The 24405-nt window shown below is 41.5% G+C and overlaps 2 protein-coding genes across 15 annotated transcripts in view; one reads left to right on the forward strand and one right to left on the reverse strand.

Annotated features, from left to right (window-relative positions):
- WNK1 (WNK lysine deficient protein kinase 1) overlaps window positions 1-3236 on the forward strand; it is a 171409-nt gene extending 168173 nt beyond the window's left edge. For all 12 annotated transcript variants that reach the window (XM_036758893.1, XM_036758881.1, XM_036758882.1 and 9 more), the window contains one exon: window positions 177-3236. In XM_036758893.1, coding sequence (XP_036614788.1) covers window positions 177-494 — 318 coding nt within the window. In that variant the 3' untranslated portion in view covers window positions 495-3236. The remainder of the gene's footprint in view (window positions 1-176) is intronic.
- RAD52 (RAD52 homolog, DNA repair protein) lies at window positions 2855-24405 on the reverse strand. Of its 3 annotated transcripts, none has more exons than XM_036758896.1 (12): window positions 24368-24405; window positions 17739-17882; window positions 16934-17035; window positions 15526-15619; window positions 15313-15380; window positions 14779-14897; window positions 14368-14443; window positions 12466-12662; window positions 12101-12309; window positions 8046-8126; window positions 5848-6015; window positions 2855-5131 (listed from the first exon to the last, which is right to left on the reverse strand). In XM_036758896.1, the coding sequence occupies exons 2-12, from the start codon at window positions 17823-17825 to the stop codon at window positions 5070-5072; spliced, it is 1263 nt and encodes a 420-aa protein (XP_036614791.1). In that variant the 5' UTR covers window positions 17826-17882; window positions 24368-24405; the 3' UTR covers window positions 2855-5069. The 3 variants fall into 3 exon arrangements, with proteins under 3 accessions (XP_036614791.1, XP_036614790.1, XP_036614789.1); XM_036758895.1 differs by lacking the exon at window positions 24368-24405 and adding an exon at window positions 23072-23124; XM_036758894.1 differs by lacking the exon at window positions 24368-24405 and adding an exon at window positions 22538-23057.

The following is a 24405-nucleotide window of genomic DNA, read 5'->3' on the forward strand; positions in this document are numbered from 1 at the left end:
TAGCTGCCTCATGAGTGGTAGTTTCAAGGCTATAGATCCCTGAAGAATTTACCACTTTAGTGAGTAGTAAAGGAGGAAAAATTGCTTATCATTGTCTTATAATGAGGTATTTCCTTCTAAATGGAAAGACATTTTTCTCGAAACTTTCTAATATTACCTCTTGGGCTTTATTTCAGGGCCCTGGAATGGCAAGGAAGTTTTCAGCACCTGGACAGCTTTGCATCTCCATGACCTCTAACCTGGGTGGCTCTGCCCCCATACCTGCAGCATCAGCTACCTCTCTAGGTCACTTCAACAAGGCTATGTGCCCCCCACAGCAGTACAGCTTCCCAGCTGCCCCCTTCAGCACTCAGTGGAGTGGGACAAGTGGCCCAGCACCGCCACCCCTCAGCCAGTTCCAGCCTGTAGGGACTACATCCTTGCAGAGTTTCAACATCAGCAATTTGCAGAAATCCATCAGCAATCCCCCAGGTTCAAACCTGAGGACAACTTAGCCAGAACTATGGACAGGACTGGGTAGACTGTGGGGGAGGGAAGATAGCCTATATACTAACTATTATGCTGCATATTACTGGTTGTTTCTTGCCAGAAGAATGTTTATAACCACCATACTTAACCCTCAGGATGGAGAATCTCCTTTCTTTCCCCATTTCTTGGAGGGACAGGGGAAAAGTAGTTATGAAGGGTCATCTTAAGCTTTCCTGCTTCTCTGTATCCAACAGCCAGGGCAGTGAAAAAGAGAGAAGTCATCAGGACAGCCACTGGAGATTTCATTATCAAAGCAAACCCACCTGTGCTCTGAGGGTCAAAGTCCTAGCATGAGGCTTAACAGCACACTTGATGGCTTGCCCTAAATCCCTTCCCTCCAGCAACCTGCCCTCCACCCCAAGAGTCCAGACCACAGAATAAAAATTTGTTGGGATCTTTCTTTCCCATGGTTCCCTTTCAACTCACCTTCCTTGGAGCCCAGGCACTGGGGAGCTCAAGCAGAATGGAGTTGCAGCTCTTGCTTTAACATAGGTCATACTGCTTTTAAGTAAACAATATTAATAGCTTTGACGGCAGCATTAGCCATTTAAATTTTTTTTTTAAAGTTCCCTGCGGACATGTAACTTTGCCATCAGTTTTGATGTGGAAACACTGTGATATATAAATGTTGTTGGACAACAGTAGTTAAGAGTGGAATATAGAGGGTTAAAAAAAAGTTCAAAAAAAGCTAGCTATATCCGTGTACTTATTGGAGACACTTTAACTTTTTCCTTTGTATTTCCATTGTATTAGATAAATAAATGTGAATGTAAAATTGTAAAATTACTGTACTTGAATGCTTGTCTGTTCTCCAAGTATTGCTTGCTGGACATTTTAGTGCCTTGGACTTCTATTGCTTCTGCAGTTAGCATCATCTTCCCAGCAGACCCCAGCCAAAGGACAGGTAGAAAGAACCTTTAGTTCCATGTGATCCAGGATTAGGTATGCTACAGGGCAAACTAGTACCAAAGGGTACTTTTAAACCATCCAGTAAACTTTGCCCAAAGCAGGTCTTGAAAGAGGGTGGGAGGGGTTATGTTGAGAAAGTTGGTTGGAGGCAGGAGTATAGGGGAGGAAAGTGATTTTAACTATATTGAGCAGTTAGGTTGAGGTCCTAGGGAGTGGTATGTATTGAGTAGTAGAAAGAAAAGCTTGAAGGATGAAGAGGAAGCTTGTTTTCATAGATAGTGACATCTGCTAGCCAAGCTCATTACTTCCAGAAGCCTTACTTATTATTTCCAGAGTAAGACCAGAGAAGGCATCAGATGGAGAGAGTATTGTCTGAAAAAAAGTTGAACTTAAAGGTTGGCTTGGTTCTTAAGCTATCAAGTGGTCCTGAAGGGGCAGAATAACATGAGAAAAGTTGCTTGAGGGACAGCTGCTGGGACTGTTTTCCTTTCCTGTACACCAGGGGGCTCTCAACCTGAAACAATAACCATTGCTGCCATTGGAGGCCCTGAAACCACTGGTATCTAAGCCACTTCTACTTATGAAAGAAAAAACTAATTTTTCCCATTCCTCCTTTCTCTGAGATGCCCAAGTGCTATCAAAAACATAACTTATTGTGCCACCTTTTATACATTTCTATATCTACTTGCAATTTCCTCTCATTGTTTCATTCAGAAATAAGAATTCCCTGAATAATACTGCAACCAACCAGTATTACTCAGTGCTGCATCTACCTATGCTGGGGTTGAGGCACATGTCCTGATCTTGTGCAACTCCAGAATATTCACGGCTCCAAGGAAAAAAAAAGATTTGCCTAATTATTTGGTATTCTGCTGTCTACAGAAATATGGAAGGTACTTGGACTTCTATTTCTGTGGGTGCTTCCACAATAAAGGGGAGAGAAATGTTTCCAGCCCAGTTTTGATTTACAGCAGAGGATACCTTGTAAAACAAAAACTTGGATCACATATGGTGGCGAGGGTGGCTATCCTGCGTGTTCTCTGAATGGTCTATTTTCTGAGTTAAATGGTATAAGGCTATACAGCTGCAAATAAAACAGCTTGAATGATTTAGGGAAACAGAAAAGGGTGGGAGGGATGTGAACCTTGATAAACATACAAACATTTTGCTCTTTTTTTTTCAATTCTGAGGAAAAGGCCTTGCCTAAAATGGAGAGGATGGGGGGAGATGGTAGGGTAAGGACGGAATACAAAAGATCCCAATAGCTGAGAAATGAGCCATCTAATAGGACAGAAATAGGAGAGGTGACAACATTCTGCCAGAAGAACTGGGCAGCCAAATGCAGCACATAGTTATTTAACTATTTTGGTTTAAAAGTTTGAGGAGCTTTTCGCTTACAAAAACATTTACCAGGTTAAACATTTACCAAGAACTGGTTTTTATTTACTATTGATTTCCCACCTGTGGATGAAATAACTGAAACCTAGAGGAATAAACTAATGCTACTGAACTGTTTAAATTATTTTGTGTTAATAGTACACTTTGAGTATCTTTTTCCACATTTAAAAAAAAACTTGTTTCTTAATTCAAATGTTTTCTTTACATTATTTAACAATGTACACTGTAAAAAAAAATAAAATGAATTCAAACCTTGGGGGTTTCTGAGCAGCCGTTAATTGTACATTTTGCACTAACTGGCCGTCGCGCTTCTTGTAAGATTGCGCTTTGCGCTGCAGTTTGTTACCTTTGTAGACTTATTTAATGAAACCATTCAAATAAACCAAACTTGCTTTTGTTGAGCCGTGGGGATTCTTTTGCAGCCTTTTTTCCAATTTGCCAGAGCCCTGGGGGCCTGAGTCCTAAGGCCCCTAGCGAATAAAAATCTCTACTGATAGCACATTGAGTCATTGGCTAAGATTACATTATGGATACAGGATATCCTTTTTTCCTTTCAGGCACGGGTTGTCAGACTTGTAAACAGTGACAAGTTATGGATGGAGAAGAAAGTCAAGAGTAACAGGACAGGACTCCATCCAGACCCTGCCATTAGGGGAAGAGGGGAGGGAATGATTGGGATAATATCCATGTCCTAAAGCTTTCCAAAAGAGATATATTTCACTGTACACAAGTGTTGTGTCTTGGCTAACAATATATTACTGTATGAAAGCCAAATAAGGAATACAGTCCAAGATAGACGGTTTCTTTCTCCAGTGGAATAGATTGAGGCAAAATCCTCACACATACCCTCCATATAGAAGGGATCTTTCTCTATTAATTGAGCAAACCTACAATCAATATTGTAGAGCGATCAAAACAGCTAGATAATATTGCATGATAAGTATGTTTTTAAAAAGCTCCTTGAAGGGTCAAGCTCTCCCATAGCGCTATGTGCTAGGCATTGGAGGATATTAAAAGTCCCTGCCCTCAAAACCATCATAATCCTCATTAGCTTTTATATAGCATGTTGATGTCTGAAAAGCACATTATCTGACTTGGTCCTCAAAATGAACCTGAGAGGTTGGTGCTATTAGCAACCTAGTGCCTCGTAGGCAACAGTTCCTTGAGAAATGCCAGTTTCACTTAGGGTACAACTGAAAGTTACACATGATTCTTCACTGGAAGAGAGGGAGACAAAAAGAATAGTTCTAACAACAAAAATAAGAAGTACAGATTTCTAGTGAATATCAATTTAAAAGTAGATTATCACCATAACTCCAAATGTGGGGAGTGGAGGCTTCAGTAGCTGTTGCTGAGCCACCCTCTGCCAACTCCCTGGCTCTGTAGGAGGCCCAAAGATTTCTACTGGAGCCTGAGCTGTCACAAAGATGTTGGTCTAAAACCTTTATGCAGAGATTATGCTTCAAGGTATTTGAACTTCACAGTATTAAAGGAAATAAATTCAGGCTGTGGGTGCCATAAAAAGGTGATGATCTCAAATGAAGAAAAGAGAATGGCCTAAGGGGAGCAGAAGTATTAAGCAGCAAAGCTGGGTTAGCTTTATTCTCAACATGTTTTTTACGCATTGGTTGTATCAGATTGGCTTGGTCTCCCACTCTTCATTGAGGGAATGTGCTTACTATTAACAGAAAATAGGTACTGCTGGAAGCTGCCAACTAGCAACTCTAAAATAAAAAAATAAAATCTACATTTTATTACAAATCCGTAGCCCTTAAGAAGGGCAAAAGACACAGAAACCAATAGCAAAAGGAGAGGTATTGACCTTCGCACCTAAGGCCCACTTCTCTGGGTGACTACTGGTCTTAACCAAGCATTTACAAGCTGCACAGAGCTTGGGTTGATTGGCACTTCTTCCATAGCACTTGGGTTCTAAAAATGTTGATTTCTCCTAAGTTTTATCTGCAGTCTATTTGGAAGACAGGTACTGAAATCTACCGGATTAAAATAATGTATCAAGGCTCACAAGCTGGTACTTCAAAAGATCACTTTGGGAAAACGCTTTGATTACAGTCTGATAAGTCCAAGGGAGTAAGACTTGTGTCCCTGGAAGAGAATTGTAGGGAACTTATTCCAACCTCAGGGCCATGAAGGAGCTAAAGTGCCCTTCTGTATGGTCTCCTGGTATTTTCCTAGGTCCTTATATGGCCCAGTATCTTAAGGGTTCCAGGCCCCAGTTAATGGGGATCCAACTTTCTTTTCTTCAGGCCCTGGCTCTTCCTGTAAGGGCTACAATTCCCTGTAGAAAATTAAAAGAAACTGATTAAATGCTGTGGTCTGAAAATTACATCATAAACACATATGATCTGCCACTAGTTGACGGACTCCCCTGCAACACTGCTCTGGCTCTAAGAACACAATGGTAAGAAGCTAAATGAACACCCACCCACAGCTATACTCAGGTGATCAAAGAATAGCAGCAGTGACCGTGTAGAACCCTGTGCTAGAGAAGACCTAAAGTTTGGATGAAAGTTTCAAGGAGCGCAGTATTTTAGGGGAACAAGATGCCAATTCAATGAGGCAAACATTAAGCATCTACTTAGTACAAAGCACTTAGAGAAGTGCTAAAGACACAGCCAACAATTAGACAGTCTTGCTCTCAAGGAGCTTACAGTCTGCCAGAAGGAACATATACAGCTATAAATACAATATTAGATGGTAAGTATACATTAGGGGCACAAAGACAGAAGTGAACCATGCCCTGCCCTAGGAGGACCGAATTCTATCAAGGAACGTAAGATGCAGATTACATAAACAAATAGCCTGCACCTTGACTCCCTGAGGAAGGGTAGGTCTGCCCCAAACCAGAACCCTAGTCAAATCAGAGCAACATTCCCTTCCCATTCTTCCATTCCCAGCTTCTCCTGTGGACTGGCATAAGTCTTACTAAAGACCGTCTTTGCTAAACTTGAGACTGAGCCCTGGACCTTCCCTATTCTGCATGCTCTCTGGTACCTGACAAAGAGGGCCTCTGGTGGCTCAGCTTCGGGGCCATCTTGCCCCAGGCTGTCACGTGATTCTTTAAACCAGCAGGGTGGGATGAACTGGGACCTTCACTCAGCACAGGCTTGACAGCATTGATGTCTGCTGCATCCAAAGAGAGATCCCACATTTCAGGGTCATCTAGAAATACACAAAGATCACAACAAAATACATCCACAGGAAGGTAACAGGTTTCACACATCCAATACATAGAAGCTAAACTCTTAGCTGCTGGTTCTTTTGATTAGTTAATTTGCTACTCCCAGAAGACTTAACACTCTTAGGCCACGTTGACAGAAAACAGAGAGAAAAGGAGGGCCTATAAATATGAATTGATCAAAAAAAAAATATGTATTGATCATGCAGATGAAGCATCTGCTCTCATTAGGGTACATGTCAGGTGACAGAAAGCAATTTCCCTATCTCTGTGATAACTTTTAGGAACCAGGGCAATAGGAATGCTATCTCTTCTCTCTCTGTTTTTAAACATTTTTTTATTTTGAGTTTCAAATTCCCTCCCTCTCTCCAGCCACTGAGAATTGATACCCATTACACATGTGAAGTCATGCAAAGCATAATTCCATATTAACCATGTTGAAAAAATAAACAATAAAGAAAGTGAAAAAATATATGCCCTCACTTAGAGTTCATCAGTTCTCTCTCTGGAGGTAGACAGCATTTTTCATGAATCTTCTGGAATTGTCTTAGATTACTGTACCGCTCAGAGAAGCTAAGCTCTTTACAGCTGACCATCCTTACTATTGCTGTTACTGTGTACAATGGTCTCCTGGTTCTGCTCATTTCACTTTGCATCAGTTCATTTAAGACTTTCCAGGTTTTTCTGAAACCATCCCTCTTGTCATTTCTTATGGCACAACAGCACAATCATATACCACAGCCTGTTCAGCCATTCCCTAACTGATGCACATCCCCTCAATCCCAATTCTTTGCCACCATAGAGTTAGTTATTTTTATATATCTGCATCCTTTTCCTTTTTTAAATCTCTTTGGGATACAGACCTTGTAGTGATACTGCTGGGTCAAAGGGTATGCACAGTTTTACAGCCCTTTGGTTCCAGTTCCAAATTGTTCTCCAGATTGGTTGAATCAGTTCACAACTCCATCATTAGTGCATTAGTATCCCTACTTTTCCACCCCTTTCCAGCATTTATCATTTTGGTTTTCTGTCATGTTACCCAATCTGACAGGGATGAGGCAGTAGCTCAGAGTTTTTAATTTGCATTTCTCTAATTAATAGTGATTGAGAGCATTTTTTCATGACTATGGATAGCTTTGATTTCTTCTTCTGAAAATTGCCTGTCTATATCCTATGACCATCTGGAATGGCTCTTAGTTTTATAAATTTGACTCAGTTCCCTATATATTTGAGAAATAGTCTCTCATCTGAGATATTTGTTGTAAATTCCCCACCCCCCCCCCCCATTCTCTGCTTTCCTTCTAATTTTGGTTTCATTAGTTTTGTTCATGCAAAAACTTTTTTAATTTTTAATTTAATGTAACTGAGATTATCCATTTTTACCTCCTATGATCCTCTCTATCTTGTTCAGTCATAAAACCTTCCCTCATCCATAGACCTGACAGGTAATTTTTTCCATGCTTCCCTTGTATAACTTGGTTTATGGTATGAGATACTGGTCTATGCCTTGTTTCTGCCAAACTGCTTTCTCCTCTTCCATCTAAACCGATTTCTATTCTTATTTCTTTTCTTTCTTTAGTTTTGGCCAGAGCTATGATTTCACTGGTATAGAGAATTCTCCGGAAGGAAACTCTTTCAACCAATGGAGAACTGAGATGTCATACATATGGTATGTCAGAGACAGGACTTGAATTCTGGTTGTGGCCTTCCAGATTCTAAGAACTAGTCTCTATCTCCCCCATATACATATATATCTATAACTAAGTTAACCCTTCCATTAAGTGGTGAATATGTGAATGCCTACTTTGGAAATTGGAATTCCTGTACATCCATAATCTAGTGCTCCCCCCTTTTCCATTCTTCCAAGGCATTTCCAAAAGTCACTAAAAACAAAAGGATTTTTGAAAATCGTACAGAAAAGTCTTTACCAAGTCTAAGTCTGATTCATTCCACTTGCCCACCCACATTCTAAAAATAGCAATATGTCTTCTCACAACAGGATTTAGCTACTGACCTTCAAGGAATTCTTCCTCAGTGAGTGGTCCTGGGATAGAAACCACAGGAGTACTGTGCTTCAAGGGAGGGACTCCAATGCCTTTGGTTTGAACAAAAGAGGAAAGGCAAAGCACAGAATCAGAGCAGGAAAGAATCTGCAATTTAGTATCCTACCTTTAAATCTAGTAACCTGACTAAAAGAGAGGTTAGTTATCAAGCTAGTTTAGTAATCATGCCAGGTCACAAACCGAATTCTTTTGACTGCCAGTCCATTCTTCTTTCTGCTCTACCCACCTCAAGTCTACAGTTAATAGTCTTGTATTTCCCCCCATAAAAGGGAAACAATCAAGTTATTTCTTCCTTCGGCAATAAAATGAGAAAGATAGAATTTTAGAGCAGAAAGAGACTTTGGAAGGAAAGCTTCTTCTACTTCCTAATATCCCTGAAATAATATTTGAGATTTAAGGAGGAAACTCAAATATGGAGCCCATCTATAAATCTTGAATACAAAGAACTCACACAAAACTGAGTTAAGGATCAGCTGGTATGGGACAAGTTGAATCATTCTTTACTCTTCTTCTGCCTCAACTTTACCCATATCCAAATTAGTTGCTAAATTCTTATAAATTCTACCTCCATGTGGCTTTCATCTATCCCCTTCTCTCCATGAATACAGTCATCAATCACCCTAGTACTTCAAGTCTTCATCACCTCTCATTTAAACTATTTATAATAAGCCATAAATATATATTTATAATTAGTCTCCCTGCTTTCCAACTCTTCCTTCTCCAATTCATCTTCCACAAAGCTACCAAAATATTTTGTGTAAAGCACAGGTCTGACCTCCCTACGGTCTCCTGAGCTTGCCATTTAAAGCCCTCCACAACCTATTTTCAAATGACTTTATAGTCTTTTTTTCCATATTACTCAATTTCATACACTCTTCATTCCAGTCAAAGACATCCCATCTCCCATGTCTATATTTGCATATGCTATCCCCAGTGCCTAGAATGGACACCTTCAGGAATTCACCCTTTCAGAATCCTGGCTTCAGGCCCAGTGCTCTATCCACTGTGCCCCCTGGCTGTCCACTCAGAATCCTTCCTTGACTTCGCGGCTTGGCTTAGGTGCAACTTCTCACCCTGATCCTCCAGCTGTTAATGCCCCTCTCCTCCTCCTCCAATACCATGACTTGCTAGATACATGCACGCATGCACATATACATGCACCACACACAAAAATACAAATTTTATCCTTACAGTTTAGAACTGAGGGCTTTGTGTCCTAAACACCTGTTAGAGTTTATTTCTATTACAATAAATGTCTGTAGAAGTAACTGAGTTAAATGGGATACTAGATTTCATCTCGAGGTGACAATGTAATCTGCAGAAAGTCAATACTCCATTCCCTACACCCTGCACTGTGACTGTGAGATTCTTTTCATGCCGAAGACCATCCCAGTGAATAAAGACATCCCTAAATCCCAGAAAAAAATTCCTGGGTGCTGTATAAAAGAAGCCTTGACTCCTGAAAAGGACAATGTCTTAGGATTTCAATTTCTTCAGATGAAATTCTTTTCACATACAGGTTAGACTAAACAGTTTCTGAGGTCTCTTCCAATTCTGAGAATTCTATGCCTCCTTCCCAGAATCCTTTGCCCTATGTATAGCTTGTAGTTAAGTCTAGTTTTGAGTTCATCAAACAATTACTATAAGACATAATCAAAACATTATTGTATATAACGATATCTTCCTTTTCTGATGATACTTTGTGACCATAGCTTCCCACCATTCCATCTCTCACTTCACCCCTCTTCTTCACCCTCACTGACCTCTCACTCCTCTATCCTTCCTACTTCCTCAGACCATTACTCCTGATTTGACTTTTCTTCCTTCCCAATCTGAAATCTTAGAGTTAACTAAATCAACTCTACCCTACTGTCACCCCTCAACACCCTCATCCTGCTTGTCCGATCATTGTTCATCCTTTGCCAAACCCCAACTTTGGTTTATTCTTGCCATCTGTCTCCTCCACTCCTGCTCACAGGCTGCTGAGTGGAGCTGGACCCTGCTGCTGAACTACACTAAAAATCCATGTTATGGATTCAACAGGGCCCTCACTATGGAAAAGCAATCCTTTTAATAATAATTGTAATAGCACTTTAAGATCTGCCAAGTGTTTACATCTGTTCTCCCTTTTGGTCCTCACAACAAGTCTGTGACATTGGTACTATTATTAATTCCACTTTACAGATAAGGAAACTAAGGTTAAGTAACCCCCAGAGGTTAAGTGACTTGTCCATGGTCTTATAGCTAATGTCTGAGGTAAGATTTGAATTCAGATTCTCTTGACTCTTAAGTCCACAACTCTAACCACTGCACCACCTAGATGCCTCCTTTTATTTTTATTTTATTCCTCATTGATTCCCTAGCTTAGCTCCTTCAGAAGTGATTCTAAAACTTCTCTTCCCAAGCCTCTCACCACTCCTCCTTCCCCAACTCTTTCAGCTGAGGACCCCGCCTCTTATTTTACTGCGAACATGTGAGATCCGTCTTCTCCCCTTCAATCGACACAATCCACAGCTCTGTTCCTTTCTCCCAGCCTCTGATGATGAGGTAGTCCTTCTCCTGTAGTGTAGGCTGACACCTCTACACATACCCTTGATTCTATTCTCTTCCTTTCTGCTCCAGCAGAAATCATCATCTCTCTCATCTTATACCTCTTCCTACTTAGTGGTTCCTTCTCTACTGCCTTCGAACATGGCCACCCTTAAAAAGCCTTCAGTAGACTATCACTCCCTCAAGTTATCAGTCACCAAAGTGATTTTCCAAAGCACAAGTCTGATGTCACCTTTTCCATCCACCTCAATAAACTCCAGTGGCCCCCTATTGCCTCTAGGATCAAATACAAACTGCTTTGCAATTCAAAGGCCCCTCCTATCTTTCCAATCTTCTTACACCTCAGTCTCTAACTTCTTCAGTCTAGTGACACTGGCCACCAACTGTTCCACAAACAAGCCACTCATCTCTCAGCTCTGGACATATCCTTGAGCTGCCTTCTATGTCTAGGATACTCTCCCTTCTCTTTTCAGACTACTTATCTCCCTGGCTTCCTTTTAAGTCCCAACTAAAATCCCACCTTCTACAAGAAACCTTCCTCAACCTCGCTTGATTCCAGTGTCCTCCCTCTGTTAATTATTTCCTATTTATCCTGTAGATAGCTCATTTGTATATATTTGTTTGCATGCTGTCTTCCCAATTCATAAGCTCCTTGAGGAAAGGGATATCTTTTTACCTTCTTGTAACCCCAACACTTAGCACAGTTCCTGGCACAGAGTAGGCACTTAATAAATGTTTATTGATTGATTCTCTATTTCCCTTTCCCTTTCTCAGCCAAACTACTAGAAAAAACTCTACACCCCCTGCTTCTCTTGTTCCTCAACTCTTTGCAATCTGGCTTCCAACCCCATCACTCAAATAAAATTGTCCTCTCCAATATTACCAATAATCTCTTAATTGTCCAATCTGATGGTATTTTCTCAGCCTATTTGACCTGTTACATACTCCTGGATATTCTCTCCTCTCTGGCCTCTGATGACACTGCTCTCCCCTGGTTCTCCACCTAAATGGTCTGACTGCTCCTAAGGCCCCTTTGCTGACTCATCATCCATTTCACACTCCCCAGATATGGATGGTTCCCAAGGCTCTGTTCTTCACACACAGCACTGTGTCCCTGCCTTTTCAGAACCTCTTCCCCATGCCTGGAATGTACCCTGCCTTTTCACCTCTGCCTCAGAATATCCCTCCCTTCCTTCAGGACACAGTTCAAGGAGAAGCTTCTATTCGAATGTCCTCTTCAATTATCTTGTTTTATTTGTGTTTATTCTCTTTATATTTATCCTGCATATATTTATATATGTGCTTTTTGTTTCCCAATAAGAAAGTATAAATACTCCTTGTGAGTAGGGATTGTTTGCCTCTCAGTCTTTGTACCCCCTAGTATGGGGCCTGGAACCCAGCAGGCACATAAGAAATGCTCCTAGAAGCGACGTGGCTTCCCATCATCCCTGTGCACCTTCTCTCTTTGTCCTCAAGGGCTCTGCCACTGGCTTTTCTGATATACTAGGATTCCAAAATTCCCCTGAAGGAGCTGCTATTTGATCCTGCTGCTGCTGCTGCTGCTGCTGCTGCTTCTCCATCTGCTCCCGGAACTCCTGCTGCAGCTGCTTTTGCCGAAGCTTCCGCTGGTATGTGGCATCCCCTTCGAAGGACAAGATGTTTCTGCTTTAGAAAGACGAAAAAGTAGAAGACATAAGTCTGTTTCTCTATTACATAGAGGCTAAAAGAGTTCTGGTGATAGGAGTTGGAAGCTCCCTAGTATAAGTAACAGGAAGAGAAAGGGACAGAGGAACAAAGACGAGGGAGCTGGGGGTCCCCTACCATGAGCCACTTCCTGGTTCACCCTCTGCCACAATAGCAGGAGCTTCTGTGCAGCTTGTTCTACAAGGAGACGTCACCTCCTTTGCCTGTGGGGGTGCAGGAACCATGTTCTTTAGGCAGCTGTGATATCTTGTCTGTTCTACAGAGGGTTCGAAGTCCTGTCTTTTGATATTTGCTAAGTCCAGTTCAGATGGGAGCTATTGAAAAAAACAAAAACAAGACAATCTAAATTTCACGATCTTCTGTACTATCTTTCCTCTAGTTCTTGAAGAAGTTAAAGGGTTTCATCATATATTTTGTTAAGGAACTGACATGTCTCCTTTCAACACATGGGATCTGTTTCTCCTATTGCCAATGACAAAGTATGTACTAACAAAACACTCCGACTGAACTCCCTATCACCACCCCCGTCATCTTCTCTGCTTCTACTCACGTGCTTTCATCCCTGTCTACAGGGACCGCTATAAATTCATGTTTCCTCACTGCAACTGGGCCATCACTGGTGTATGGCAATTCTCTTTATTCAGTTGTCACACTAATTCAAGTCCTCATCACATCTTACCTAGACCATTAAAACAGCCTCAGAACTGATCTCCCTGCTTCTTGTCTCTCTCCTCTCTAATCTATTCTCCATAGAGCTTCCAAGATAAACTTCTTAAGGTGTAGGTTCCATGATGTCACTCCCTTGCTCAGAAATATCAGTGGTTCTCTATTGTCTCTAGGATAAAAATACAAATCCTCAACCTGGCACTTACAGGCCCTCTACGGCCTGGCTCCAACTTACCTATCCAGCCTTATTTCACAGCATTCCTTTTCACTAATGTTAGATTCTAGCCAAACTGTATTACTAGGTATTTCTCTAATTTAACATTTCATCTCAGATATAGGTTGGACTAGATAGCTGCTAAGGTCTCTTCCAGATTATAAGATTCCTATTTCTGTCCATATTCTTAATGTAATCTCCCAGACTCCCAATGTACTTCCCCCTCATAGCTACATTTCCCAATCCCTCTTCCTTCAAGGTTCAGCTCAGGTGGTACCTCCTCAAATTACCTTGCATTCCCATGCCTGCGTACATTTTACATACCCTAGAAGAATGGGTTCCTAAGGGCAGAGATTATCTCCTTTTTAATCTTTCTTTCAATAGCACCTGTTATGACAAATGCTTAATAAATAGTTCTTGAATGTCTTCCTTGATAGAAACATAGCAGGACAAATATCGGCCAAATAATTACAGGCCGTTACTATTCTGCTAATTTAAAGCAATCAAGTAGTTTTTCTTCAATTTTGTGCTGTAACCTGAAGAATATTCATTCTGCAATGGAACGTGATTAATTTCCTAGTGTTCTCCCTGTCCAGCTGGGCATCACATTTTGTTCATTAAACCCCTGAATATAAAATATAAAATATCCCGTCAAAGAATTACTTTAACTACATAACCTTTTCTCCACTTCAGCAGTGTTTCCAGATAGCGTACCACAAAATTCAAACTGGTCATCTCAAAAAATTCCATTTTCCTATTAGCTGCTCTCTGGTCCAAATTATAATCAGGGGTATTGGTGTCCATGAGTCCTGCTCTCTACTCTCTCCCTTCTTCCTGCTACTCAATTTCTGTCCCTTTACATATCATTGAAAAGGGAAAGGGGATTTGTGTCTGGTTAAGACAATTTATTAAAAATATTACTTGGGTCTGCTAAAGGATTCTTTTGAGTTTCCTCTTCTTCCACCATTACCATGGTTAAGAATGTTCTTTGTAAAGATCTGCCTTCTTAGTTTTCTCAACAATTGGATTTGGAATCTCCCCAATAATACAAAGACTGGGTCATGAATTTGCATTTGCCACAACAGGCCAAATCATGTTCATTTTCCCCTTTCCCATGCACAGCGTAATTTCTCACACACCTGTCGTGGAAGCTTGTTTAAAGATTTCAGATAGTCCTTGTCCAAGATACAATTCCCAAGGGCATTCCCAAAACACCTGGAAATAAAAAGAGAAATGGAGCATGTGAGCCTGCAGGGTAGGAATACCGCTTCTGAACAGTAATAATAATAGTGTTTCTCTCACAACCACCCTATGCAGAAGGGAATGCAAGTATTCATAACTCCATTTATAGATAAGTGATCCTGCATTCCGGCAGATTTAACTTAGACCCCAGAAGGTCTACTGCCAGGGACTCATTGTACATTTTATAACTTGGGGCCCGGGATCCAAAGAAGCCCTCTAATTCCATTACACTATTCAGCTCAAAAGGTCAACCTTTGAAGGCAGGTGTTAGAAGCAAGCGATCTTTGACCAAGACCAATCTAGCTTACCTGAGTGCTCTCTTCAGTCCATCTGTCACTGCCTCCTTTCTCGCCTTCTCCAAAGACAAGGCCTTTGACTTCAGGCCCTCACTAACACCATAACCCACATCTTCATGATATGAACCATCCTGGGAGAGAAGACTTAAAACATAAGAGACTGCATCCTACCCTCTGGACCACAAAGTTGTCCTTGTCCTACGGACACAGCCCAAAACTTCAGGACTAGCCTGTTGTCATGCAACCAGGCCCAGTCTGGGAGCTCTGGAAGATGCTGTGGGATTGTAATCATGTGCAATAATCCAGAGATCTTTCCACTGATTCCAACCCTACCCACAAAGATCATGCAGGTGGCACTTCCTTCACTTTTATTTTTAAATGGCTGATATTTATATCACACTTAAAGGTTTATAAAACATTTTACTTATTTCATTAGATTTGTGTAACAAGCCTATGTGGTGAATATTATTATCCCTATTTTATGGAAGAGGATACTGAACTGAGAGAGGTTAAGGAACTCACCCCTGGTCACGAAACTTCCCTCACCTTTAGCTGGACCCTCACAAATGCACAGACCCCCACGTAGAATTTGCCATTATTGAGGTCAACAAAATCTGAGAATAAGAAGTACACAGAGTTACACAGAATGCCAGAATATAGATCCCACTTTACATTCACGCTCAGCCACTCTAGAAGCTGGCCAACTCCAAAGTACGAAGAAGTATGAACCAGGTCTTCACTACCAAGAAGCACACTCACCCACATTTTGCTGTGTGATAGAATGAGCCCAGCCATTGTAGCCAAACATTTCATTGGCCAGACTGATGACCCTATGACCTTCAATGTAACAGACCTGCGGGCAGAAAAAACTTGATGAAAATCCATTGCCACATTTCAATATAAACTAAATTATAGCTCAAAAGCTAACTTCTGAACATTCCAGACAAATCTGTATCTAGCGTACTTTAAAGGACTGCCTGATCCGAAGCAGTCAGAATTAATGGTGTGCCGGAGTGGCAATGAAAATCTTAACACTACACAATCTCCCAAAAAGTGGCATAAAGTGTATCATGGCGAGGAAATTGCCCTGAACTCTTCAAGGCCTTGCCTTTGCAATATATATGTCATCTAATTAAATCTGGAAATATTCATCTTTGGGATGTCGGTAAATAGTTATAGCCACACCATCATGAGGGCCATCTTCTTAGCTGCAGAAGGGTGGAGAGAGGATTCACCACTGATGAAAACAGACATCTTTAAAAGCTCTGCTTTCCCTTGCTGTTTCAAAGTTGCTATGGCCAAGGAAAATCATCTCCTGGTATACAATCTTCTTGTAATGAGTCTCTAAATTCAACTAGGATTTCGAATGACAGATATATTAAAAGCCTCTATAGCTTAGTAGCCTTCAAAATCAACCACAAGGCTACTACTAGCCTTGTATATCTGAGTAATTCTTTGGGATACCTGAATGATCTGTGATTCTCTTGATTTGGCCGTTCCTTCCTACAACACAGGTTGAAACCCCTGTATGACTCAGCAGATGGTCTTCAGGAGATACTGCAGATCTTTCCATTTTAGTTAGGATGGCCTTCAGATGACAGACAAAGGCTACTGTCAGGCACATACCGAAAATCTTTCCTGACTGGCAGAATATACCACAGTTCATTCTGCTTTGAGAACAAGGGTTACATCCTAGGCTAGGACTTTCGTGTAAGACATTGAAACAGGATATGTGTGTGTTTTAAATAAAACAAAAGCACACTGAATAGAAGTTTCATTTGATCCTCACAATAACCTTAGGGGAAGAGGGAGAGGCACAGAAGTAAGAAATAAAAGGGATCACATATCCTTCAATTGCCACAGCATAGCTTCCAAAAGAAGAACTAACGTAGCCAGAAGACAAATTAAATATCAGAAGTTAAAGTAGATAGTAAATGGTAAGGGGAGATGAAACAGGAAGAAATTAAGAGATGACCAGTCAGGTCTCAGGAGCCACAAGCCTCTTTCTCTGAGGGACTGAAAATATCTATGATCAGAAGAGAAGTGGTCATCTGGGTCTGTCTGGACACAGAAGGCACTAGAAAAGCAAGAGGGGCTTCCAAGATCCCCATGTTCTTGCTGCTGAAGCCACAGAAATGACAGCTTTCAAGACATAATTTTCTTTTACCTTTTGACCACCCCCAGCTTGTCGGCTGCTGATGTATTCAGGGCCCAGCCTTTTCCTCAGAGCATTCTGGATGGCCTGGTACTCATCTGCTGTGTACTGGTACTAAAAATGTAAAGCAATTAAATTAATCTTTTCAGTATTCTCGCCATCACTCATCATCCCCAGTGCATTGTTTTTAAGCAAAAAGAAGAGAACTAAGACCTCAAACTTCAGAGATGAAAAAAAATACACTCTGAGAAACAAAGGAGAGAAATCTGGATTTCTTCCTTTCCACTGCACGGTTTTTTCTTCTCTTTCCCTCCCTAGATACACTTCCCCCGCAAAAACCTCATTCAATTCATTCATTCATCACAAGTTCCTTGAATACTATGTGCAAGCCCCTGTTAGGCAGTATGAAAGAAGTAAAGATGAATAAAATGTCGCTTATGCCCTCAAGAAAATGACGATCTAATAGGTGGCACCACCACCACCACCACCACCACCACCACCACCCAACATTTATACAGCACTTATGGGGTGCCAGGCACTTTGCTAAGTGCTTTTTACAAATAATCATCTCATTTGTCCCTGGAAGGTGGGTGCTATTATTACTATCCCCATTTTTATAGATAAAGAAACTGAAGCAAACAGGCTAAGTAACCTGCCCAGGGTTTTTACCAAAGTTTATTATGAAATGTGGGGTTCTTCCACAACACAAGACAGCTATGGACCCAAGTAACTACTACTCCTGGTCACTATAAAGTTCTACTCCCAATCAGCCTCAAAGATGTGTAGAGACCCAAGTAGAAGAAATCTGAAGACTCACCTGCCCAAAACACAATACAGAACTTCCATTGGGGGTGCCAGGAAGGCTCTCGGGGCTTTTAAAGCTTGCTCCCTGATTCTCAGGCATCCTGATTCTGGTTTCTCACCAGGGAGCAATGGTATAATACAAAGAGCTCAACAAAAACTGAAGAAAGGGAAAGAGAAAACTATAAAACCAAGCAAAATGTCTTTCTGTCTTATATTTCAATTCTTTTGCATCATCCATTTATTGATCAGTTCTCTACCAAACTACAGTTCATAACTCTAAGGGGACTTCATTAGTCAGATTATGCCAATCAAGGAGTCAAGCATCCTTTGGATTTTGCTTCTACCTATGACTTTAAAAATTATGTACCTAAAGGAAAGAAGCAGTCTCTGTAGAAGGTAAGACTTGCATCAGATCCAGACCTGAAGAGCAAATGTCAAGTGTTCTTTTATATCCTCTGAATCATAAGCTAGCCCTTTAAATAAGGTTGTAACTTAACTGCTCAAATAACACATTTCCAATTTACCACAATGCCTTAGGCCACATACAATTGTAGAATCTTATTCCTGACCTAAAAATATGAAGGGGTGACCCTGAGCCCCACTGTAAGATCTGCATTTTTGACAGAGAGGACTACTGACTACTAGTATACAATGCTGAATATAGTGTCAGGTATCACTACTCTATCCGCTGGCTTTAACTGTTTACCTTTGTTAAGGCAGGGGTCTGGCTGAATAGAGAGTATTAAGAATCAGTCAATCAGGCCTTGCATCAAGATTGCATGAATAGGAAAGACTCAATTACCATACATACTCTAGAAAATAAGCAAGATTTATAATGATTAAGAAATTAAGAGAGAAACTACAGTGAGCATCTTTATTCAGTCTAGGTGGCCAAAGGGTGATATGGAGAAGCCTGCAGAAACTACATGGGCTGAGACAGAGGAGCCAAGAGAAGAAATTTAGCATTCCTAGTAAATTGCCTGAATATTGCAGCCAGGAAGCTAGAGGACAGTCAAGAACTTGACAGAATCCAAAGGAAAAACAAAGAGTTCTCCACTAAGGAAGTTCCAAGGAGGTTAAGCACCCTCTGGGCTCTGGACTTCATGTCTAGGACATGAAGACTAGAACCTGAAAAGTGACTAGGTTCTTACCCAGAGGTCAGCGATAACTTCACATTTTCCACAAATTAATATGAACTTCACCTGATGGCCTTGAAGAGCTCAGTCCTCGGTAAAAGAGAGCCAGTGACCCACTCTTAAGTGCAGAACAGACACCAGTGGAAAGGAGAGCCAGCAGCAAACCCCAGAAAAGACAGATCAGGACCAAACAGGGGCCCACCAACTCTACTGAGTGTGCAGTTTCAAAGAACCACAGAATCTTAGAATTGGAAGGAACCTTTTAGGTCATCTAATTCGACTTCTATCTTAAGTGAGCCAGCCTCTGTTAAGGAACACATTACCTCCACAAGCAGCCCACTTCATTTTTGCACAGACCTATTTATTAGTAAGTTCTTCCTTATTAAATATGAATGTTTGATTTAAATCAGAGAAGAGCTTGGGATAATTAAGAGCACTATGCATCTTCTCAAATATAATCTAACCTAGTATTCTCCTGTTCAAGTCTAGGCCTTGTTCACTGTCCATCTGCAATACCTATTCAAGATTAGTCCTAATGGACAAAATAAATGTACTACCATCCAACTGCATGTGATAATCTGGGCAGCATGTGTTTTTTAATTACTTGGTTTTTCCTATATGGATTACCAGGAAAACCTCATTTTTGTGGCAGTGGATCTCATTGCAGAGGGTTCCATGGCTCCAAGTAGTCAGCATCATGTTATCCACAAACAACCTCTGGAGAACCTACTATTTCAAAAATCTCATTTCATTTGCACTTTGTATAGGACATTTTTCACACCAGCAATCAACACTTTTAGCAAACATATTCCCCCAGTTTTTGCATCAAATGACGCTGGTAATCAGAGGCTCACTAAATAACTTTCTGGTTATGAGTACTAAGAAGTTTTGTATGGTTTTAACATATGAATGGGAGACTTGTTATATGCCCATAAGGAATTTTTTTTTTACTACCAAGTCAAATGCTTTTTTTGTAATCAAACCATAACCACAGTGGGATCATGAAATCTTGACACCACTCAGTCATAAAGATATTGCTATGAAAATGATTTGATATAGAAAGTCATTTGTGAAGGCAAGCCAGTTCACTTCTCATATTTTAGGGACAATAAACATAACTCACGTGTAAACAACTCTCATAAAGATTTTACAGACAAAAAATTATGTATTTGAATTGTAATTAATGATATCACTTCAATTACCTTTTTTGGTAATAATATATTCTTTGGAAATCTTCACCCCCTTTGAGATTAGAAGTTAGGATTGTTGGGGTTTTTTTTTGTATTATTATCTCCAGCACTTAGCATAGTCCTTGATATATAATAAGAGCTTTTAAAATGCTTGTTGGCTGATTATTAGATATCTTGAAAATAAAACACTGAATTGAGATTGAGAAATATTTTTTGGACACAGTCAATGCAGAAACTTGTTTTGTTTGACTGTACATATTTATTACAAGGGTTTTTTCTTTCTTTCCATTAAGGGTAGGGGGAGATAAAATGAAATTTTATCAATTAAAAATTTTACCACCATGCAAATTGACTCCCAGATCATTCCCAACCTTACCTAAGCTTCAGACCCACATCACTTCTGACCCACTGAACATTTCAAACTAAATGTCCCACGGACATCTCAAACTCAAATCATTGCCCTTCTCCCCCTGCCAACTGACCTCTCCTCCAAATTTCCCTTCTGCTGAAAGGTACTACCATTCTTCCAGTGCTAACCTCGGTGTTATCAACTCCTGATTATCCCTCACCCCACATATCAGTTGTCCAATCTTGTCACTTCTTCCTCAACAGCATTCCTCTCATCTCCTCTCTACTCACACAGTCACCACTTTATTTCAGGCTCTCAACACCTTTCGCCTAGCATCTAGGCCCTAGCCCAGACTACTGAAACAGCTTCCTAATTGGTCTTCCTTCCTGCTCTCTCCCCACTCCAGTCCATCCTCCAGACAGCTGCCAAAGTGATTTTCCTTAAACAGAGGGCTAAACATGTCACTTCTCAACTCAATAAAGTCCAGTGGCTTCCTACTGCCCAAAGGAAAACAATGTGGCATTACGACAGAAAAGTAACTAAACTGTTTATTGGCCTTTGATCTAGTGATCCCCATATTGCGCCTTTACTCCAAATAGGCAAAGACAAATAGGTCTCAAAAGTAGCCACATAATTATAGCAGAATTTTTTTTTTATGGTAACAAAAACTAAAAACAAAGTGTGTGCCCTCAGTTAGGGAAATGACAGAACAAACAGTGGTTAAAAAAAAGGATAATGAATAGTATCATACAGTGCGAAATGACCAATCTGAAATATTCATAAATGTGGGAAAAGAGATGAATGCTTGTAGAGTGAAATAAGCAGAACAGAACAATATGAAGAACCACAATAAAAACAAAAAGCACATTAACGGGAAAACAAGCACAGAGTAACTGTAATAAATAGTCTTGGTCCTAAAGAACAAACAATGAAAGAGACCTCCCTATTCCTGAAACTCAGGTGGAAGAGTACAGGGACAGAATGTTACACACTCTGTCAGATATAAGTCATCGTATTTGGTTGTTTTTACTTAACTAATTTCCTTTGTTGCAAGGGAGGGGTTCAATGCTGGGGATGGTGGACACATATCCAGGAATGACACGATGACATAAAAACAAAAGACACAAATAAAATTAACTTTTTAAAAGTTAATATACTTTTTAAAAAAAATCTGTAAATGTCAGAAGTTTACTGTTTCATGTAGTCAAGGGTTTTTGTGTTTGAATGCTGATGGTTACTAGATTAATGACTTGGGTTTCTAAGAAATAAAGAACCCGACTATTTAAAATATACACAAGATGCCTGGGCAATGGGAGTTCAGACCTTGTAATAATCAGCTATCTCTTGCTTTAATGTTAAGTTTAAAATAACCATCATTTATGTCTCTCCTAAAAAGAGCTGCTGAATGAAATTTTCAGACTTTTTTTTTAACAACTTCACCCGATACAAGTTTCAAAACTGAAAGTCACGTAGAATCACGACCCTTCAGAAGGAGCCTTAGTACGACCTCGTTTCTACATTAATGGAAAACAAGGTTCTGAAAGGAAAGCCACTGGCATGTGGTCACATTAGCTAGCGGTGATACACAGCTACTTAGCGGCAGGACTAGTCATCACAGCAAGCATGTATAGAGCCCATGTATAGATTTGAAAAGCATTTTATTGATATATCGATAGATATTTAACTCCTCTGGTCCCCACAATAACAGTAGGAGGTAATAACTCTCACGGATGATGAAACTGAAGGGTGTGCCTGAGGCAGGATTGAACTCAGGTCTTCCAGACTCCCAAGTCTCGCTCTCCAGAGACCCTCAAGCCCCTTGACTTTAAATCCAAGAATATTGCGACTACACCAATTAACAGAGATACATTCCAAAATTGCCTCTATTGCTATTCCATTCGTGGTATAATGTGCTAATATGCTTATAACAGCATTGATATTATTAACAACATTAATAATAGCAACATTATACCTAATGTGCGTAGGAAGAAAAGCAGTGTAAACGCCCCCAAAAGTTTCCTTATACACTTTTGAGAGCTAAATCCACATCTTGAAACTCTACCCCGCGAACATCCCCTACACCAGATTTGACTCCTGCTTTTTTTTTAACTGAAGGAGTTTTTAATTTTAATTGTACCTTAAGATCATAGATTTGGAACCGGAAGATCGCCAAATCTAAACTCATTTTACAGACGAGGAAACCGAGGTGCAGAGAGGTGAAGCGCCTAGCGCGGGATCGCACACCTAGGATCTGAGGTGGGATCCAGACTCCAGATTCGGGGCTCTGGGCCCCGAACAAGGTCACCCCCAGCCCACCTCCACAGCGCTGGCCCCGCTCCAGGCGCACGGGCCTCCTCCACTGCCAGCCACATCAGATCCCCCGGGGGGCCCGAGCGCTCGGCCCCGCCGCGCTACAATTACGGTAATTAAACCCCGTGGCTGGGCTGCTCCGAATACCCCGTTCTGGGCTTCGGGGGCAGGTGAGTCTAGTAAGTGGCGCGCCGATCTGGGGATGAGGATAGCCAGGACGGCCAGCAGACCCATCGACCCACGGACTCTGCAACCCACCCCGCTCTCCACCCCTTCGTCTCCCCCGCCCCGGCTCCGCTGAGCTCCCCTCCCTCCAGGTCCCAGGCAGACTCACACAGGCCGTTTTACCTGACTCACTTACCCGCCTCCCGGATAAGTCGAGCCCCACAACCAATAGCAACCTCCCAGGAGCCCAGTGCATGCAGGGAGAACAGATTCAGGCTAATCGGAAGCGAAGAAGCTGGAGAGGGCGGGGCTAGAGGGCGGAAATCGCAATGCAAGCTGGGAGGAGAGGCTGGCGCTGGGTCGTCTCGGGGAGGAGGTCCGAACCTGAGGGTGGGGGAGGGAGGAAGAAGCGAGTGCCGCAAAGGCCAGTGGGAGGAGCCGCTTGCAGGGGAAAAAAAGCGTCACGGTGGATCTCCGTAGTGTGGTCTGTGCTCTCTGCCGCCTCCTGCAGTATTGGGCGGACTGGGTGCCCTCGGGAACCAGCCCTGCCTTCCCCCGCCACTAATGCAACTAGGTTCAGTCAGCGCCTGCTTCTGTGGGTGTCGGGGTGCTCTTAGCTAGCACTTCGATAGCGCTTTGAAAGCGCTTTACTTGTGTTGTCTCCTTCGAGCCTCCCAAAACCTCTGGGCAGGCATGTGCTATTATTGTCCCCATTTTACAGACGGGCAAACTGAGGCATGCAGAGGTGAAGTGATTTGCCTTGCCCGGGATCACACAGATGTTAAGTGACTGCGTCAGAATTTGAACTCAGGTCTGCCTGACTCCATGTCCAGCCCCTCTGAGCCACCTACTTATAACCGTTATGAGGGTCAAATGAGACAATGAATATAAAGTACTTGGTAAACATAAGGTGTTGTTATTACTATTAATAATATTACTTGGACTCTTGCCTCTGAAAGACTTTACGGTTCTACTTCCTGTCAGATTAGGGAGAATTAGGAGGTGGAAATGAGAGCCTGGCTTTGGCCTCAGGCGAGTCTGTTACCTCGTGTATAAAATAAGGACAAGTAGGTAGATGACCTCCAGGCCCCCTTCCAGCTCTAAGTCACAAGACCCCTACTTCACTCAATTTCACTGACCCTCAGTTTCCCCCTCAGGAAAACCAGGAGTTTGAAGATCCCCTCCAGCTAAATGATCCTGTAGCATCATCACTATTTGTGTTGCTTCTCCCCTCCAATCCTGCTGCAAGCACCCTAATTCAAATTCTCTCTTCCATGTGTCACACACATACACACACACACACACAAACACACACACACACACACACACCAACACCCACCCACTCCCCACTGATGTACCTGCACTTCCTCCTCCTGGGGCTACCCTAATGATCTTTCTAATGCATTCTGATGGGATCACTCCTAATTATCTCATTAGATAAGCCTTTCCAGGGTGGACAGGTAGCTCTAATTGTTAGGAAGTTTTTCCTTACTTTGAGCCACAATCTGATGCTTTTGCACCTTTTGCCAT

This window comes from Trichosurus vulpecula, chromosome 5, assembly GCF_011100635.1.
Source record: "Trichosurus vulpecula isolate mTriVul1 chromosome 5, mTriVul1.pri, whole genome shotgun sequence".
Classification (NCBI taxonomy): Eukaryota; Metazoa; Chordata; class Mammalia; order Diprotodontia; family Phalangeridae; genus Trichosurus; species Trichosurus vulpecula.

Bases quoted from the DNA above. Each gene is read 5' to 3' on its own strand.
- RAD52 (XM_036758896.1), bottom strand. From the start codon at position 17,825: ATGCCTGAGAATCAGGGAGCAAGCTTTAAAAGCCCCGAGAGCCTTCCT. The intron at 12,663-14,367 runs GTGTGTGAGAAA...TTTTTTCAATAG, and splicing joins TAAACAAGCTTCCACGACAG to CTCCCATCTGAACTGGACTT. The intron at 6,016-8,045 runs GTCAGTAGCTAA...GTGTATTTCTAG, and splicing joins TGAGGAAGAATTCCTTGAAG to ATGACCCTGAAATGTGGGAT.